Here is an 18782-nt window from a genome sequence, read left to right on the forward strand (position 1 = left end):
TCTAATATCCCTGGTGCCTAGATCAGAGCCTGGCAAATAGTTTTTGTAGAATGAATAAATGAATTGTAAAAAAATTAAAAAATTAAAAAAAAAATAAATGAATTGAATGAGTGAATGTGTGAATAATGGGGATGCCACTTGACTTTGTCCCATCATGGTTTGCACTAGTCATCCATTTCCTAGTTGATATGATATTACTAGACAGTAATATCGTTTCATTTCATTTCATGAAATGAAAATGGCTTGTTTTGTTTTGTTGGTGAAAAATTTGGTATTGAAAATTGGACCAAAGTTATACTGAAGTAGAAACAGATTTTTTTTTTTCCTGTTTGGTAAAAGGTACTTTTAAAAATTCAGTGATACCTATTATGTCTTATCTCTTTTACAGTGGTATCTTATAGGAAAATTTGGATCTTGCAGTTTCTTTGTTGTGTCTTAAACTGATGATGGTAATTTTTAGTACTAAACTTGTCATATATGTTATACGTGCATGTATTTACCGTCTCAGACTTTCAATATTCTATATGTTAGGAATATGACTAACTTTTTATTTTAATATAGTTACATTATTTTATTTTATAGGTCCATTCAAAAGCTCGGGGAATTAAATATTGGAATGGATAGCCTTGGTAATGAGGTACCAGCGCTCAACCAGCAATGTAATGGGAACAAAGGCAATGGATCTAATAATTCTTCTGTAACTAGTTTTTCTACACCACCCCACGACTCTAGTCAGAGATTAACCCATGATGCTTCAAGTATTCATGCAAGTACTCCTCGTATTCCTGGATCAGTAAATCATATGCCTTTTCTTGAGGAATCACCTTGTGGAAATCAAATGTAAGTGCTTTACTTTGTAAGACCTGGAAATGTTAACTTCAAACTAATAAATAGAAACTTAGAAAGTTGAATTTCTCTTATCTATTCTCTTCTACTAACTTCTGAGTCTCTTAATTGTCTTTATTCTCTAATTTTTCTTTTTGCTTTCTTACCACCACCAAGGCAATTCTATTTTCTATAACCCATTTTACTCAGAGATCATACAGCTTTAGGCTTTATATTCTCCCCAGTTTTTTCCCCTTGCCATTGATACCTTTCAACAAATAATCTTTTAATTCACAGACTTCCAGGGCATAAAAAGTTGTTCTATGACATGGTGGAGTGATTGCAGTAAGAGTCTTGGCAGCTCTGGTAGTTACAGCATCTGAGACTTCTCGCGTGTTTATGTTTTCACTAGTCAGAGAAAAATTTTCATCTTGCTATCATTAGTAAACAGGTGTTAACTTATGCAATGGAAATATTTGAGCATTTTCTTCATCTATTATAGCCTTAAACCACCTTAGAGTGGTTCATTTTAAAATGCATAACTTGCTCCTGGCATTTGTATAGAACTGGCTTTATAGATTTAGTATCAAAAGCTCTAGTTTTATACTTAAGGACATAAATTTATCTAATACTTGCTTTATTACAGTTTATATAAAACTTTTTCATGTACCCCTCAACTAGAACTCAAATTTTAAAATTTATTTCTATCAAAGTAATATACATACATGGTGTAAAAGGACAAATAGCACTTTAAGGCTTAAGACAAAACAGAATCCCTTATCTTACCCATCTTTGTCCATGACTTCTATCTTTAGTAGGCTGCCATTTTCAACCTAGACAGCTGTTTCTTTTCTGTGTGTCTCCACATTTCTGAAAAAATATGCTTCTATTGCTGTTTTTATTATCCCTTGATTCCCTGCCAGTTAGATTTAGGTACCATACTACTTACCCACAACACATTAATTTTGTCTACACCTTCTTCTAATATATGTTGGTTTTTGTTAAAAAAACTAAACAAAATAGGTTAACTAGTGTTAACATTACTATGGTCATGTAAATGTTATTTACAACTGAGTCATGTAATACAAATATATTTCCTTTTCTCAGAACTGTTTATTTTTCATGGAGAGAGTAATTGCCTCATTTTTGGTGTGCATCTGTATGTGTGCACATGCTTACTTTTCTTGGTACCTATCACTAAACTATCTGCAGATACTGTGACAGAACTGTAAAATCATAAAACTCCTCATTACAGTAAAAAATATCAGGTACTTTTTCTTTCCCCTCTGGGAAACACCCCTCCAGGATCATTCCTGCTTCACTGTATGTTCATTACTTCTAAGCCATTTTATTCAGGCCTGGAGAGTCCTGGGATAGTCCTTCACTATTCTCTTGGGAGTTTCCTTTGCCTCTTCCCTGTATTGAATTCCCTGTTTTCAGGATCTCATGTAGTTTCCTGAAAAGAGGTACAACATCAGAGAAGTTTCTGAGACCTTGCGTGTCTAAATATTTCATTTAGTATAGCTGAGTAAAGAATTCTACAATGGAAATCGTTCCTCGGAGTTTCAAAGGCATCACTTTATGGTCATGTACATATTGAAAAGTCTGATGCCATTGTGATCTGATCCTTTGAATGAGGACTGCTGCTTTTTCTACTGTAGAATTTTTTAGGACTTTGTCTGCCCTGATGTTCTAAAGCTTCATGATGATATCAGATTAGGTCTGTTTTACTTCATTTTTCTGGATACTTCATGGGCTCTTTTAATCTAGATTCATAAATACTAGAATATTGAAAACATTTATGTAACAATTTTCTTAGCTCTGTTTTCTATTTTTTTTGGTATTATTTTTATCTTTCAAGCTCTTTATTATTCTCTAATTTTCCTTAACTTTTTAAATAGATATTTTTCTTGCATTGTTTCCTCTTGTATTTCTAAGGATTTTAATTATATTTTGGTAGCTTTTGTTTCCTTAATTGTCTTTAGTCTCCATTTAAAAATTTTGTTTTGCTTTGGCTGTGTCCTATGACTTGTGGCATCTTAGTTCCCTGACAAGGGTTGGAACCTGTGTCCCTTGCAGTGGAAGCATGGCATCCTAACCATTGGCCACCAGGGAATTTCCTAGACTCTGTTTTTTTATTTAGGAGGCTTTCTTCAAGCATTTGTAAGAAGTGAGGTATTTTTTTAAAATGACTAGTTGGAAGGAAGGGCCACAGGTATGGATGCATCTGTTTACCTGTTGGTCTTACAAAAAAGTGATTAAACAGAAACATTGTGTTATTGTGGGACTCTCAACTGTCTAGTTTCTGTTAGTCTTTTCTCTTGGTCCAGATACTTGTTCTAAAGAGCAATCCAGTTTCCTCCTTGGGTTAAAACTTAACCAAAGTGACCAGGATTCTGGAACTAAGCAGGGAAAAGGTAGTGGACATCTTACTATGAAATTTGTACAGTTTGACTTAATCTTTTTCCCAGAATGGCTTCTCATTCCTTCCTTACAACCAACTATGCTTCGTGTTATGGAATCTAGCATCTCTTAACAGATGGCTCCAGAGAGTAATTATGACTGGGATCAGTGTGGCTTATAAATAAATGTTATAACCCCCAAAGAAATAAATATTAAGAGATTGAAAGAGTAAATTAGTTCCTGTTTTGATATTCAGAGAAAACGGTACTTGAATTTCTTTCTATTCACACAGTTCATCAGAACTTTCGGTCATTAAGCCACCTCTTGGAGATTCTTCAGGGAATCTATCAAGATCAAGAGAGGAAGAGGTAATACTTGGGGAAGGAGGTTTTGTTATTTTTATATTTACTTGCAAAGGAAGTATATTTACTTGTCAAGGAATTCTCAATTTAAGGAAAGAACCATCTTTAAGTAGTCCTTATTGTTAATAGTGGTAGTAATCTCAAGGTGGTTGAGTTTTCACTGAGTGAAGTGAAGGGGTTGCTGAGAAATAACATTTTGAGAGTATTCATATTAATGGTTCACTGGTGATCTTGGTGCATGAATTGGAGCTGTGTCACTACTCTCTGAATCCTGTGGTTAGTTAGCTAAGATATTTAATATCTTTACTCCTTTGGACTGTGCATCAATACATTTGTTTTCTGCTTTGGAACCAGATATCCTTCCCTAACTAGTATACACCTTCACTCTGTCTTATTTTCTCTAGTTCAAATTTTAATCCCATAAACAAAGTTATTATTTCAGATGCTTATGGGACCAAACAGGTGACATAAATGAATAAAGTTGATTACTTTTGTGATAAGTTCATAGGAATATTTGTCCCTTGCACAAAGAAATATGCTGACCTAATGTTTCCAGTGCTTTCGATTTTCAAGAAAACCTAGAAAGTTGGATTTTTATGTGAAGTCTATTTTTTAAATGTCAGCGGACTTTTAATAAATTTAAATACACTGGAGAAGAGCAAGTAAGATTGTGGCTCTGCCACTTCTGCTATAAAGCAACCCTTAGTAACTATTATTGGAGAAGGCAATGGCACCCCACTCCAGCACTCTTGCCTGGAAAATCCCATGGACGGAGGAGCCTGTGGGCTGCAGTCCATGGGGTCGCTAGGAGTCGGACACGACTGAGTGACTTCACTTTCACTTTGTACTTTCATGCATTGGAGAAGGAAATGGCAACCCACTCCAGTGTTCTTGCCTGGAGAATCCCAGGGATGGGGAGCCTGGTGGGCTGCTGTCTATGGGGTCACACAGAGTCGGACACGACTGAAGCGACTTAGCAGCAGCAGCAGTAACTATTATTAATGTGCCATTGGCCATGTAATCAATGAGTCATTCCCTTCTGTTTTTCTTAGCTACCCGTGTTATTCATTTGGTAAATAGTCAACCTTGTATATGGCTTAATGGAAAATGTATTTCTAGTCAAATACATTGATATGAATAATATAAGAATTCAATTCAGTTACATAAGACAGAGTCTAATATATCAGGTTTACCTCCTACTCCCCAATGAGGATGTTTTGCTGCATACATAAAACTTTGGGTAGGGAGATGCATAATCTCTTCATTGATATAATCACTATGGGTTCTAGAGGACTCAGCATACAATCAGAGCTGAAGTAAATTGCCTTTGGAAAGTATGAATGTCAAGTATATACACAAAGACAAAATTTAGGTGGGTCTCTGCACCACCCCCAGCCTGGAGGGCTTTGTTCCAGGTCCAGGATCCAGTCCTAGTCTGGGTAGCAGGGTGGTTTCAGATAACATCAATAGTAGGAGTCACCAAAGCTTTTATACAGCGCTGGTCGAGAGTTTTCCTTCCTCAGAGGAGGGAGGTGAGCAGACAAGTTGACAGTTGAAAACAGAAATGAGGCTGAAATTAAAGGTCCTGATTAAAACCATTTTTACAGTTTTAAAAGGGTATTTTACAATTTGAATTTGAAATAGTAGAGTATTCATTGCTGGAGATAACGGTAAACTTTTTTTTTTAACCCTAAAGTGATTAAATAATACTATTTTATATTTCCTACTTTTAGAAACATGAACAATGGTTTATTGTAAGAACTACAAATGTGGGCTGTTTTTTTCTTGACAGTTGAAGAGAACTTAATATGAGAATGCATATTCTTATGCTTTGTCTTTTGTCATAGAAAAGAAGAAAAACTTGAATGTCTATGAGCCGTCCAAGCTTAGTTTAGCAATGAGTAGCAAAAACAGAAAAATTTGGTTTATTTTAGATTTGCCATTCAAAAGAATGTATGCTTGTATTGATAGTGAACAGTAAAGTGATAAAGTGAATAATACAGTTCAAATGAATTTAAAATGGGATAAAGATGAATTCTTTCAAATTCTTTTTTTCATAGAATGACTTTCATATTCATTCTGCCCATAGGATGACAAATCAAAGAAGCAGTTTGTTTGTATTAATACCCTAGAAGACACACAAGCTGTTAGAGCAGTGGCTTTTCATCCAGGTGGTGGTCTATATGCTGTCGGTTCAAATTCAAAAACTCTGAGAGTATGTGCCTATCCAGAAGTGATTGATCCAAGGTAAGGAGACATGGTTTGTAGTGCCGTTTTTGCTTTAGTTTTAAATTTAGCTATATGGCCCCCTTTTTAAGAATCACCTTTTCAGTAGTGTTTTTCTTTTCCTTTTTTTAAGCTTTTACATTTTTGTTTTCAATACTTAGGAAATATATATAAGAATCACCAATTAACTTTATAAGTTGTTTTTCATAAAATGTTTTTAATTAGGCCCCTGTCCACTCAGTAGCCCAGTTTTCTTTATTTCTGTTGTTTTTTCTCATTTTTAAAATAAATCCACAAAATCCTTATATTCTAGTTAAATTACATGAAGACAAAGTAATGCTAGTTATAGACTTGGAGAAAAATTTAAATGTCTTATACTAATAGCTTCACAGAAGTATTAGGTTGCGGTATGTGATATTTGACCATTTTGACCTAGAAAGATTCAGTTTTCATTTGGTCAACGTAACTATGATTTTAAACTCTCTTGTTTTAACAGATTATGGGATTGGAAAATAAGGGATATATCTTTAAAGGCATAGGTTGCAAAAAAAAAAACAAGCATATGACCTTATGTATTAGGTATACAACTAATTCTTTAAAGTTACTGAGAAAGCAGATATCTTAAACGTAATCTCACAGAAAACTGGATTTGGGCTCTTTTTTGTCAATTTATTTGTTAAGGCTTTTACTGTCAAAATAAATGGGCATAAAGTATTTGGTAGATTTTGTGGTTAGAGAAATGGCCACAAATGGAATAGTTTTCATACCCGTAGACAAAAACATTCAAGCAAAACAAGCCACAGAGCTTTAAAATTTTAAATATGAAAAGGAGTACGTATCATAATGTGTTTTGGAAATTTTTTACAACCCTTAAGGCTTGTTTTTATTATAACCCGTTTGGAGAACAGAGGGGTGAGATTATTTATTTATTTGCATTTTTTGGTATATCTCTGTATCTGAAACTAGAAATTTAGGCTTTTGGTCTGTAGTAGCATTTAAAAGTTGAGAAAAGGAATATGGATCACGTTAGGTGATAGTAATGTCATTTATTGGTGCTATAGGATTATATGAGAGAGAATAGGTAGAATTCCAGATCGGAGAGTGGAAAAGAGCAAAAAACAATTAGGAAGCAGTGCCAAAGACTTTATATATTTAGGGTTCATCTGATCTTAAACTGACTCTCCCTTTTTGTGTTTTTCATGCTGGCACAAGTGTTTCATAGACTCTTCTTAAAGAAACTGATTTTTATGAAAAATAAATTCATTTATTTAACAAATATATTTTGAGCTCCTTCTCTGTGCTAGGCTTTGGGGATAGTTGTGAGTAAAACAAACATATTTATTGACCTTATGGAACTTCTGTTTTAGTGGAGAAGGTGGACATTATCCAGATAGACAAACTCATAAATGTAATTATACATTGTGATAGGTGCTCTGAAGAGAAAGTATAAGGTGCTGTAACAGTAAGATGGAGAGATGAGGAAACTGGGGAGTCAGAGTAGGACGTCTTTGAAGAAGAGGTGTTAAAGTTGAGATCTGTGGGTGGATAGAACCTAGCCATGTGAAAACAAGGAAGAAGATAAGGTTAGAGGGATCATGAAATGAGAAGGAGCTTGGCTTTTTAAGGAACCAAAACGAGTTCAGATCTGCTGGAGTACAGTGAGCAGAGTGTGATAAGGCTACAGAAGTAGATGTGAACTAAATTACGCAGAGCTTTGTGTCCATTTTGGATTTTATGGTGACTGCAGAGGGAAACTGCTGGAAGTTTTCAACAGAACAGTACTGTGATAAACTTTGGGTCAGATGACAGTAAGATTAAATGCTAAGAGAAAAGTAGGAGGAGGCTGTTGTCAATGGCTGGTGTGATGGCAGTGGAGATGGAGCAAAATGGATGAAGGTAAAATCCATTTAAAGAATTATTTGAAGATATACCTGTGGTGGATTCATTTCGATATTTGGCAAAACTAATACAATATTGTAAAGTTTAAAAATAAAATTTAAAAAAAGAAAAAAAAACAAAATTAGTTGGCCCTAGCAATGAACTTGATATGCAACTGAAAAGAGAATCTTTTGATCTGATTTATTTTCTCTATCACTATTAAACACCTTCTAAGAATTGAAGATTTATCAATATTTCTTGTTCTTTAAAAATGTCTTAATTATGAAAATTTTAAGCATACACAGAAGTGGAGATTAGTACACTGAAATGCAATAACTGTCAAGATTTTTGGTTGTATTTGCTTCATCCTTTTTGTTTGCTGAAGTATTTTAATGGATATGTCATTTCACCCTTTAGGATGGATCTCCAAAAACATGTGTTAATACATTTTCTTACAGAGACTTGATATTATCATTATACCTAATAAGGCCTTAAGCCTATGTTTTAAAGTACAAATAAGAGGCTACTACTCCAGTAAACCAATGTTCAGTTCAGTTCAGTCGCTCAGTCGTGTCCGACTCTTTGCGACCCCATGAATCGCAGCATGCCAGGCCTCCCTGTCCATCACCAACTCCCGGAGTTCACTCAGACTCACGTCCATCGAGTCAGTGATGCCATCCAGCCATCTCATCCTCTGTCGTCCCCTTCTCCTCCTGCCTCCAATCCCTCCCAGCATCAAAGTCTTTTCCAATGAGTCAACTCTTCGCATGAGGTGGCCAAAGTATTGGAGTTTCAGCTTTAGCATCATTCCTTCCAAAGAAATTCCAGGGCTGATCTCCTTCAGAATGGACTGGTTGGCTCTCCTTGCAGTCCAAGGGACTCTCAAGAGTCTTCTCCAACACCACAGTTCAAAAGCATCAATTCTTCGGTGCTCAGCTTTCTTCACAGTCCAACTCTCACATCCATACATGCCCACTGGAAAAACCATAGCCTTGACTAGACGGACCTTTGTTATCTAGGTTGGTCATAACTTTCCTTCCAAGGAGTAAGCGTCTTTTAATTTCATGGCTGCAGTCACCATCTATAGTGATTTTGGAGCCCAGAAGAATAAAGTCTGACACTGTTTGCACGGTTTCCCCATCTATTTCCCATGAAGTGATGGGCCCAGATGCCATGATCTTCATTTTCTGAATGTTGAGCTTTAAGCCAACTTTTTCACTCTCCACTTTCACTTTCATCAAGAGACTTTTTAGTTCCTCTTCACTTTGTGCTCCCATTAAAGGCCAAGCTCTCAAGGAGCATGGCATTTAAGACCTTCCTCAGTTGGACTTGCAGCTGCTCACCCATCCTATCTTTCTCAGTCTCTGGAATGCCCCAGGTTTCTCCCAGTCCCACAGACTTTTTCCCATGCTGTATGCTGGACCGGGGTCTCTACTGTGTTTTGTCTTCACTGAAGCAGTTCACCTGCCTTCATCTTTTTGTATAATAATTCTCCCTGTCCTTTAAGGCCTAGTACTTTGTATTGGACTATAACATTTATATTCAATACTTCCTTTACTGTATGTGGATAGTCGTGAAACATCTATCTCTGCCAGATATATTAAACTCAGGACAGAGCTCTAGCTGCTTTTAATTTTTCTCTATCCTTTGTCTTTTCTTTGCCCCAGGCAGTTGCTCATATTATATGTTTAATAAATGCTTATCGAACTTTTTAAATTTGGAAGACTTACTAGCTCTTTTTTAGAAATCTTTTTTGAGTTTCTGAATTAAAATCCATGAAAAATATGAAGACTTAAAAATATCCTGTTCTGTATGTGGTCTGAAATAAGACTCAAGATTAGTATAATAATGGTTAATAATTTTTTATGGTTGGATTTTGATTTTAAATATGCTTTAAATTTGTTTCATCTAAGATTTTGAAAAGTGTTATTAACATGTTGTCTGATACGTTTTTGCTCTCTCCCTCAAGAACAACCATAATACAGAAACTTCACATTCATTTACTAAGCAAGAAATTGAAATATCTTTTTGCAATTTTTCTTTCCAGTGCACATGACATACCTAAGCAGCCAGTGGTACGTTTTAAAAGGAATAAACATCACAAAGGATCCATTTACTGTGTGGCCTGGAGTCCCTGTGGGCAGTTACTTGCGACAGGGTCAAATGACAAATACGTCAAAGTGCTGCCCTTCAATGCAGAGACTTGTAATGCAACAGGTAGGGGCCGAGTATGTAAGCAATAGCCTCCTAGTGTGTTCTTTATGTTTCCCCATGTGTGTCTCTAATACAGCTCTGTACTGTTTTTGGTAAAATCCAAGAATATACCTTTAAGAATTGTTTACAATTGCTTGCATTCATGAGGCATTATTCTTTTTTAGTAAGTTCTTACAAGGTGGCTGGGTGAATAACTTCCAGACTTGTATTCGTGAAATTTTCTAGAGTATCTGTTTTTTTCTTTCATTTTCTTTTGAGATTTATCTTGGCTTTTAAGCCAAGAAGATAACTCTGTATATGGCTCTCTTTTAGTGATGGTGGTAACTGAATCGATATTTTGATTTCTTTTTTTTTTTATTTTTTTTTATTTTTCCCACGCTGCACGCCAGGGCCCCGGCCGCGGGTTCGGAGAACGACTGCTTGCGCCGCGCGATGGGCGAAGCGGCGGAGTGCGCTGGGCCGCCACGGGCGTGCGCGCGCGTGGAGGCGGGAGAAGTCATCCGCACCGCCCCTCGCCGCCAGAGGGGCTGGGGCCCGCGCTGGGGGCCCGGCCTTGGCGTGGCAGCGGCGGCCCGCCCCTCCTCCCTCGCTCCGCCCCGCCCCCTCGATATTTTGATTTCTTGAAGATTTTGTTTTAATTCAGTAAAATGAAATTGATTATTATATCAATCCCCAAATGATTATAGAGCATACCACTCTACCATTCTTCTCCTCTTAGTCAGTTTGGAGGCAGTTTAACAATCTTTAAATTATCACAGTAAGTTGAGCAGCGTCTTTTTTTAAAATTCTTATTGCTGTTTCAGGACCGGATCTGGAATTTAGTATGCATGATGGGACAATTAGAGACTTGGCATTTATGGAAGGCCCAGAAAGTGGTGGAGCTATTTTGATAAGTGCTGGAGCAGGGGATTGTAACATTTATACAACTGACTGTCAGAGAGGACAGGGCCTCCATGCTCTGAGTGGACATACTGGTATGTGATATCAGTCTCAGATGCTACTCTTTCTTTTGTTCATCTCATGCTTTTTTCCCCAATGCATTTTCATTAATGAGGGTATATTGCATCAAAAGGGATTTCTTCAGGAGAAGAACGTTTTATTTCAAAAACTAAGTCATGAACTTTCGATAACAACACAGTAACTGTAGCTGACATTTTCCTGTTTGCTAAAGCCTTTACTTATACACATAATTCCTTAATTTAACCCTCACAACAACCTTATAAGCCTGAAGTTCCTGTCTCCATTTTTATACGTGAAAAAAGCAAAATTTGAAAAGGCAAAATGACTTGCTCATTATCTTACGGCTGATCATGACAGAACAGAGGTATCTCCCCAGGTCTCTCCCGTCCAAAGCTGGTGATGTAACCCTGCAATCCTGTGTTTCCTCTTTGGAAAATTTGCCATAATTTCAAATGGTACTTTTTTTTTTTCAGTACTAATTATGATGTCCTGAAATATTTGACTCATCACAAAAGGTTTATGATTTTGATACAAGTTTTACTGAATTTAATTTTTTGAAAATTGCCAATATATTTGATATATGTGGAAAATCTCTACCACACAGTTTGAGTAACTAGATTATAAACATTCTCAACAATAAAGAATACTTAGCTTTGAATGTGTTATAGCAAAGTACTGTCCCACAGTAATAACTGACTCTGTGATCTTTTATAGGGCATATTTTAGCACTTTATACTTGGAGTGGCTGGATGATTGCATCTGGTTCCCAAGATAAGACTGTTAGATTCTGGGATCTTCGAGTACCAAGCTGTGTTCGTGTTGTTGGCACAACATTCCATGGAACTGGTAGGTTTTTCTGGAATTTAAATACATTTATATGAGAAAGAAACTTTATAAATTGCATTGACCTACTTCTTTGCCCCTGCAAAATATTAAAAAATCAGAACAATATAAACTAAATACTTGGTGTTTTATTGAGTAAATTCTTACTTTAAATTTACTTTAAATTCTTAAATTCCTTCATCTGTTATTCTATTTGTAAAAATAATATTCAACTAAGGAAATCGAGACCCAGGGAGATTAAATATCATGCCCTAATTATTCTGTTAGCAGGGCATTTTAGAACTCAGACCTTTTAAAAGAACATTTTTAAATGCATACATATGGCAGAAATTGAACAAAAGGTTATAGATCACTGTCCTCTTACTCCCATTTCTTGGTGTCTTCCCCTAAGGGACCAGTTTCTTATTTATTGTTCTAGAAATACTCTGTAAGTATATAACCAAAATGTTTGTGTATAATTTCCCTTCTCCTTTAAACACACATATACACAGACACAAATTGTAGCATATTTGCCTTACTTTTTTAACTTAACAAGGATTGCTCCATGTAAACTGAGGTTACTGCTCTTTGTGTTATATACACAGTATTCTGCCATTATTTTTGAGTCCCTTTTCTGCCTTTCTATTTTTTAATAGCAATTCTAAGGTACTTTTCCAAGTGAAAACGCCTGTCTTTCATTCTTAATTTTTTTGTTTTCTTTGAAAATGCTTTTTCCTCTCAGCTTTCATGGACATTGTTCTGTACTTTGAATCAACTCATATATGCTCTTCCACTTGTCTTCTCATGGTCAAGTGCTACTCATATTTGGTCTCAGCTCTTTCTAGCACCTAGCCAGAAAAGTCTTCTTTGCCTTAATTTGGGACCTTACTGTTATTTCTGTCTTTGAACTTCATTTATTTCCTTTAGACTTCATTTATTTCCTTTATCAGTACTTAAGATTATATATTTGTGTGTGGTCTCCTTCAATACAAATATTTTAAGTTTCACAAAGGCAGCAGTCATATATATTTTATTTCTCAGGGTAGATTTAGCACCTACCATAGTGCCTGGCCCAAAGCAGTAGTGTTATAATAACTGTTGAATAAATGAACCTAGATTTCCGTTGTCACCATAAACTTTGCATGTGTAAAGCTAAACTCGTTATATCCTCTCTTCTTCCCATTTTCTCTGTTTTTGATAATGGTTCTCTTATTTCCTTATGCATCTAGATTTGAAATCTGGGGCTCATTTTTGACTTCTTTTTTTTTTGCCCCCCGTCAGGCAGTTAATTGCCAAGACTATTGATTCTTTATTCAGTTTTTCCTGAAATCTGTGTGTCAACATTCAGGCCCTATTTTCTTCATTATTTTGCTATTCTATCTTATCTTCCAGTGGGTTCCCTTCTGTAGTCTGTCCATTTTAATTTGATACACACTTTCACATATATTAATCTTCCTAGAGCACTCCTTGGGTCATGTAAGTCTCTTGCTGAGAAACCTGCAGTGATGTTGTACTCTGTACAGGAACAAGCTCACACTGTACAGTTTGGCTTTCAAGATGCTTGACAGGTTTAGCCCTAACCTGCCTTTATGTCTTAGCTACAAGCTACCTTTTATGTTAACGTACTAAATCAAGTAACTCCAGCCAAACTAAACTACCTATCCTTAAATGTTTTTATTCTTTTCCTTTAAACATCTTCTCATGTAACTGTTCCTGATAGCCTCTTTTCTCTATCAAAAATTCAAGCAAAGATTATTTTTAATTACATGTATGTGTAATTATGTAAATGCATTCTCTCTTATTTATACTATTTACTGTTCTTCAGGACCTGACTTAGGTCCCCCTTTTCTTCCCAGGCCACTTTGGTTTACAGTAGTGTGTGTCAACCTTATTTTCATTATTGCTTCCCCTATGGGGAAAAACAAAATTATTTTTTTCCTAACAAGAGAAATTAAATACTAAGGAATGAGATTTTGGTTTGGTAGGGCTAAACTTTGAAGGGCTCCAAACCCTTGTTAACATTTAGGATTTTTTTGTCCCCTGAGAACCATTTTGCATCCCCTTGGAGGCATTGTTGTATGGCCTAAAGGGTCTGACCTGTGGACTCAGAGCTTATTTTTGGTTCAGTTCCTGTTGGTAGTTAATTATGTGTTGCTTAGAGATATTTTCCGCACTGTGTCCTAAAACATTTTGTTATTTAATCTTTTGTTCCCAGCTAGACTCTGAGCTAGGCATAGGAGAATTCTGGACACTTAACCAGCAGTGGGGCATTGGGAAAGGTGGCTCATCTGTTGCACTATAGGTAAAGCTCCAGGGGGTTCTCCCAGAGGACCAAAAAAAAAAAAAAAAGATCTTTCTCATTTCTCACAGAATCTTGCTTCTAAGGATGCAAGTATTTATCAGTTGATTATTGGATTCTTCTACTATAACTGAACAGTATTAACAAGCTTATTAAATCTTTAGTGTATGATTCAGTGAAAATAAATAGCTGTTGAAGTTTAACTGTATTGATTTTTGCATATTGAAACTTTCATTCCTCCTGCTCTACAGGCAGTGCAGTGGCATCTGTAGCTGTAGATCCTAGTGGCCGTCTTTTAGCCACAGGACAAGAAGATTCCAGCTGCATGTTATATGACATAAGAGGAGGAAGAATGGTGCAAAGTTACCACCCTCATTCCAGTGATGTTCGCTCTGTCCGATTCTCTCCTGGAGCTCACTACTTGCTAACAGGATCCTATGACATGAAAATAAAGGTGACAGACCTACAAGGTGATGGAAGTTGCTCTCCCCTCTTTTTTTAGTCTTTCCTATTGTACTTGGGGTCTTTCTTTTATGTTAATCTAGTGTAATTGACTATACATCATTTTCAGGTTTCAGTTTTATAGCTTTTATGAGCAAATTACTTGGTAATGTATTGTGACAAATTATTAAACCAAGTGAATTGTTAAATGGTTTATAAAATATTTAAAAGAATCAACATTTATTATATTGGATCATTTTGAGATCAATGATAGTAAATGTTAAAATATACATTTATGTACTCCTATTTACTCCTACTTTAAAATACTTAGGGTATTAATATAATCTGTATATTTCCAGTATCTAGTTTTGTTTTAAAACATACATTAAGCAGGTGTTTATTGTATACCAACTAGGGACAGATAGAGAGATGAATAAGACAGGTAACTTTCTTATGGATGGAGCTTACACTTTAGAGGCCAATAAAAAGCAAACTAATAAACAGTGTAATTTTAGGTATTGGCTAGTGCTATTAAAAAATTATCAAGGTTAGAGAAAGTAACAAGGTAGACAGGGGAAACCTATGCTAGACAGGCTAGAGCAGGTCTCACCAAGAAGTGCCATTTGCACAGAGACCTGATGAGAAGGACAAGCCATGCCAGGACCCTAGGAACAGACCATAGGTTAAGGTGCGGAGGCAGGAATGGGTTTGGTTTAATCATGACACTACAGGAAACCAGTGTGGCTGGAATTTAGTGAACCAAAGGAAAGAGAGGCAGGAGAATAAATCAGAGGCAGGGTTTTGTAGGCATTTTAAAAAGCAGAATAAGAATCCTTTGCAAGATTTAAAACAGGGAGTGATACGGTCTGAAATTTTAAAAAATAATTTTGAGTTATAGGGACAGTGGATTATAAGTATAAATATTAGTGAGAAAGCAACTGGACCAGTTCCATGGGAGATGATGGTGGCTTGGACTAGGGTTGTAGACGGGGAGGTATAATAGTAAGAAGTGACTGAATTAGGAATGTATTTTAATTTGTTTCCGTTAGATTTGGGCAGGGAGGGAAAAAAGCAATCAGTGCTGATTCCTAGGTTTTTGGCATGAGCAAAGCAGATGGTACCATTAATTGAGATGAGGAAGACAGGTAGGGAGAGAGACAGGTTTAGGCAAGAAAATCAAGAGTTTGCTTTAAACAAGTTAAACTTAAGATGACTGGTAAGGCAATCAAATGAAATGTCAAATAGCTACTTGTATACCAGCCTGAAGCTCAGATGAGAAGTCAAGGTTGGTGATGAAATATGCATGGATGGTGTAAGTATCTAAATGGCTATGGTAGCATGGTACTGGATGAAATTTCGTAGCAGGTGAGGTAGAAAGGAAACAAATTTGAAAGCTGACTGCTAGGATTCACCAGAATTTAAGTCAGGAAGAAGAGGGCAGTCATCAAAGGAGACTGGGGTGTAGTGGCACTGAAGTCGAGGAGATAGGAAGAGAGAGAGAGTTTCAGGGAGACAGTGGCAGCTGTGTCATGTTGCTGTGCAGGTGTTACCAAATACTGCTCATGTAATTAGGTCTTCAGTAATTTAAACTGTTTAAACTTTTCAGTGTACTATATTAATGTGTTAGGCTTTTATATACTGTAGTGTCTTAAAGTAATAGGAGACCTATGAAATCTATACATATTCTGTAATGTAAATCAAATCTCTTTTCTTTAATTTAGGAGACCTCACCAAACAGCTTCCTATAATGGTGGTGGGGGAACACAAAGACAAAGTGATTCAGTGCAGATGGCACACCCAGGATCTTTCCTTCCTGTCATCCTCTGCGGACAGAACTGTAACCCTCTGGACTTACAATGGATAGAGTACAGCCACTGTCAATCTATGCAGTGAAAGCAGAGACTTAAGACTACTGAGTTGTGAACATTACGAAGCTGAAGAACATGGGTTGACCTGGAAAGTGGCTTAGCACGAGGAGGCCCCTTATTACCATGTACCCCTGTCATAGGAGCTGTTGGGTGGTGTTATTCTGCAGTGCTTTGAGTCTTCCACGTGAGCTCGTGCTGCTGTGACCTGCTGTATGTAGTCTTGTTGCCAAAGTCTGCGGAAGAGCTCTTATGTTGTCAGTGTGCACTCAAAGTCAAGGTGGATGATGTGTGTTCGGTTTAGTATTAAATGCATTCCTTGATCTTTGCCTAAATAACAGTTTTATATACATACTGAAACTGAACTATACTTTAAGCATATTACTACATGTAACGCAACCAAGTTCTACACAGATTAAACATAGGTATTCAGAAATTACTTTTGCTTTTCTCACAACCCCTGAGGATACTGTATCACTTTTCAGCTAGAGGTCAGAATTTTATGTCTCTCCAGAGTTACATTGTTACTTTAACTAAGGATCATTATGGAGTTTTAAAATGGATGGAAAACTGCTTCTTAGTGCATTATGTGGTATAGGCCTTTTCTTTTTTCTTAAACCCAGGGATATAATTATTACTTTGTCATATTATTTTGTTTCAGGCTTAAAAGGTAAACGTGTTTGCTTCAGAAACTTGTTCATTTCAATTTTTTGAATGCAACAAGATACCTCCCTTCTAAACTGTACTGTAGGCAGAGCAGCAGCGTTATGTGATGCAGAACTTGACGGTACAGTAAATTTACTGGCTAGCATTTTTCCTCTTAAAAATTTAAGACTTTGCCATAGACTATAGCATGGCTTGAAATGCTATGTCTGCATGATAATTTAAAATGGGAAATTTAAATTTTGCACTCCAAAAGCTTATTTGGACTTTTTTTCTTGCACTGTTTTGTGTAATTCAGAATAATGGTTTTATTTCTATGGTATTGTAGATCCTAACATTTATGTACCTTTATTTTCATATTGTACAGTAATTTACTTTAAATTATTAAATAGGCTATTTATTTTAAATGCATTTGAGTTGGTTCTAATTATTGAACTGTCTGTGCACTGTATGTAGCAAGCATTTTTAATCTATTGTATACAAGTGGAAAAGGTATTAGAAGTGTAACTGTGCTATTATTTCAATAAAGACCTCTTCACACCTAAACTATTCCTGTCTCTCAGTGTCTCTGGTTTTAAGTCTAGAATGCTGTTTCTCCAGTTTACTTGGCAACTTTTGTGTCTTTTCTTTTATTCACTATCTAGAGAACTTTCTACCCTGAATATACTGTGAAAGTTGATTAATAAAAGCCAGGCAAAATGTATAAATTCTAAGTTAGATTGCAGCTACACTGAACTGAGTACTTTAGAAACAAAATCTGATTAGTTTGTGGCTATTCAATAGTACCGTTTTCCTACCTCTCAGGTATGCAGAAGAGAATTTTGCTAAAAACAGGCCAGTCTCCTTTAGTGTACTTTCATACTTAGTACTACACATTCTAGATATTATAGCAGGTCATTAGTGTTAAGTTTAAAAGTAGGAATAAAAGGGGGGGCAGTTTCTTGAGGTAAACCAGATCAACTTCATGGTAAAAAGTGTTCATAAAATTATGTCTTCTACCTCCATCACTGTCAGGGAGAAAACTTGAAGATCTTCCAGTATGTTGGGTATTCGTTTTCCCTTTGCAGTGCATTAGACAATAAGCACTAAAAGTTACCTTATTTCAATAGCTATCTGGTTATATGTCATTTTTTCTGTGCATCCTCACTGTCTTCTGCATGGAAGTAAATGTGAGAAGCTTCATGTGAGAAAAGAGAACTGGAGTATCTACATTCTCTGACTCCTTAGTTGGGGGGTTCATGGAAGGAGAGTGGGAATGGGAGGGTGGTACAGACCTTGATTTCTCCCTGGCAGAAGCTTCAGAGGTCTGATTCAAGTTTCATTTTTATTTTTTTGGCCATGCCATGCAGCTTGTGGGATCATAGTCCCCCGACCAGGGATTGAACCTGTGTCACGACAATGAATGTGCTGAGTCTTAACCACTGGATTTCAGGGAATTACCCAAATTTCATTTTTTAAATGTTTAAGTGTTTTTAAAAATTGAGATAAGCTAAAAGACATAACAGTGAAAGGGTATTTCCCATGAAATCAGAGAAAATACTTGCAAGTCATGTCTGATAATGGATTAATATTCAGAATATATAAAGGTCTCCTATCAAAAATTAATTTAAAAATGGGCAAAAGACTTGAATAGACATTTCTTCAAAGATGACAGACAAATGGCCAATAAGCATGTGAAAAGATACTCTATCACTAATCATTAGGGAAATGCAACTGAAAACCGCCTCACACCCAGTAGGAGATCCACTATCAAAAAAAAATAATAATAGGGACTTCCCTGGTGGTTTAGTGGTTGAGGCTGTGCTCCCAATGCAGGGGGTACAG

General features: G+C 36.2%; 1 protein-coding gene across 10 annotated transcripts in view; it reads left to right on the plus strand.

Moving 5' to 3' along the window:
* Positions 1 to 17507, plus strand: part of WDR47 (WD repeat domain 47) — a 62280-nt gene extending 44773 nt beyond the window's left edge. For 3 of the 10 annotated variants that reach the window (XM_027536316.1, XM_027536320.1, XM_027536323.1), the window contains 8 exons: positions 583 to 840; positions 3521 to 3596; positions 5680 to 5837; positions 9730 to 9911; positions 10706 to 10882; positions 11583 to 11714; positions 14241 to 14459; positions 16152 to 17507. In XM_027536316.1, coding sequence (XP_027392117.1) covers positions 583 to 840; positions 3521 to 3596; positions 5680 to 5837; positions 9730 to 9911; positions 10706 to 10882; positions 11583 to 11714; positions 14241 to 14459; positions 16152 to 16294 — 1345 coding nt within the window. In that variant the 3' untranslated portion in view covers positions 16295 to 17507. The remainder of the gene's footprint in view (positions 1 to 582; positions 841 to 3520; positions 3597 to 5679; positions 5838 to 9729; positions 9912 to 10705; positions 10883 to 11582; positions 11715 to 14240; positions 14460 to 16151) is intronic. The other 7 variants (XM_027536322.1, XM_027536319.1, XM_027536314.1 and 4 more) reach the window with 5 other exon arrangements.
* Positions 17508 to 18782: the final 1275 nt, after the last annotated feature.

The sequence above is a fragment of the Bos indicus x Bos taurus genome, chromosome 3 (genome assembly GCF_003369695.1).
Source record: "Bos indicus x Bos taurus breed Angus x Brahman F1 hybrid chromosome 3, Bos_hybrid_MaternalHap_v2.0, whole genome shotgun sequence".
NCBI classification, from domain to species: domain Eukaryota; kingdom Metazoa; phylum Chordata; class Mammalia; order Artiodactyla; family Bovidae; genus Bos; species Bos indicus x Bos taurus.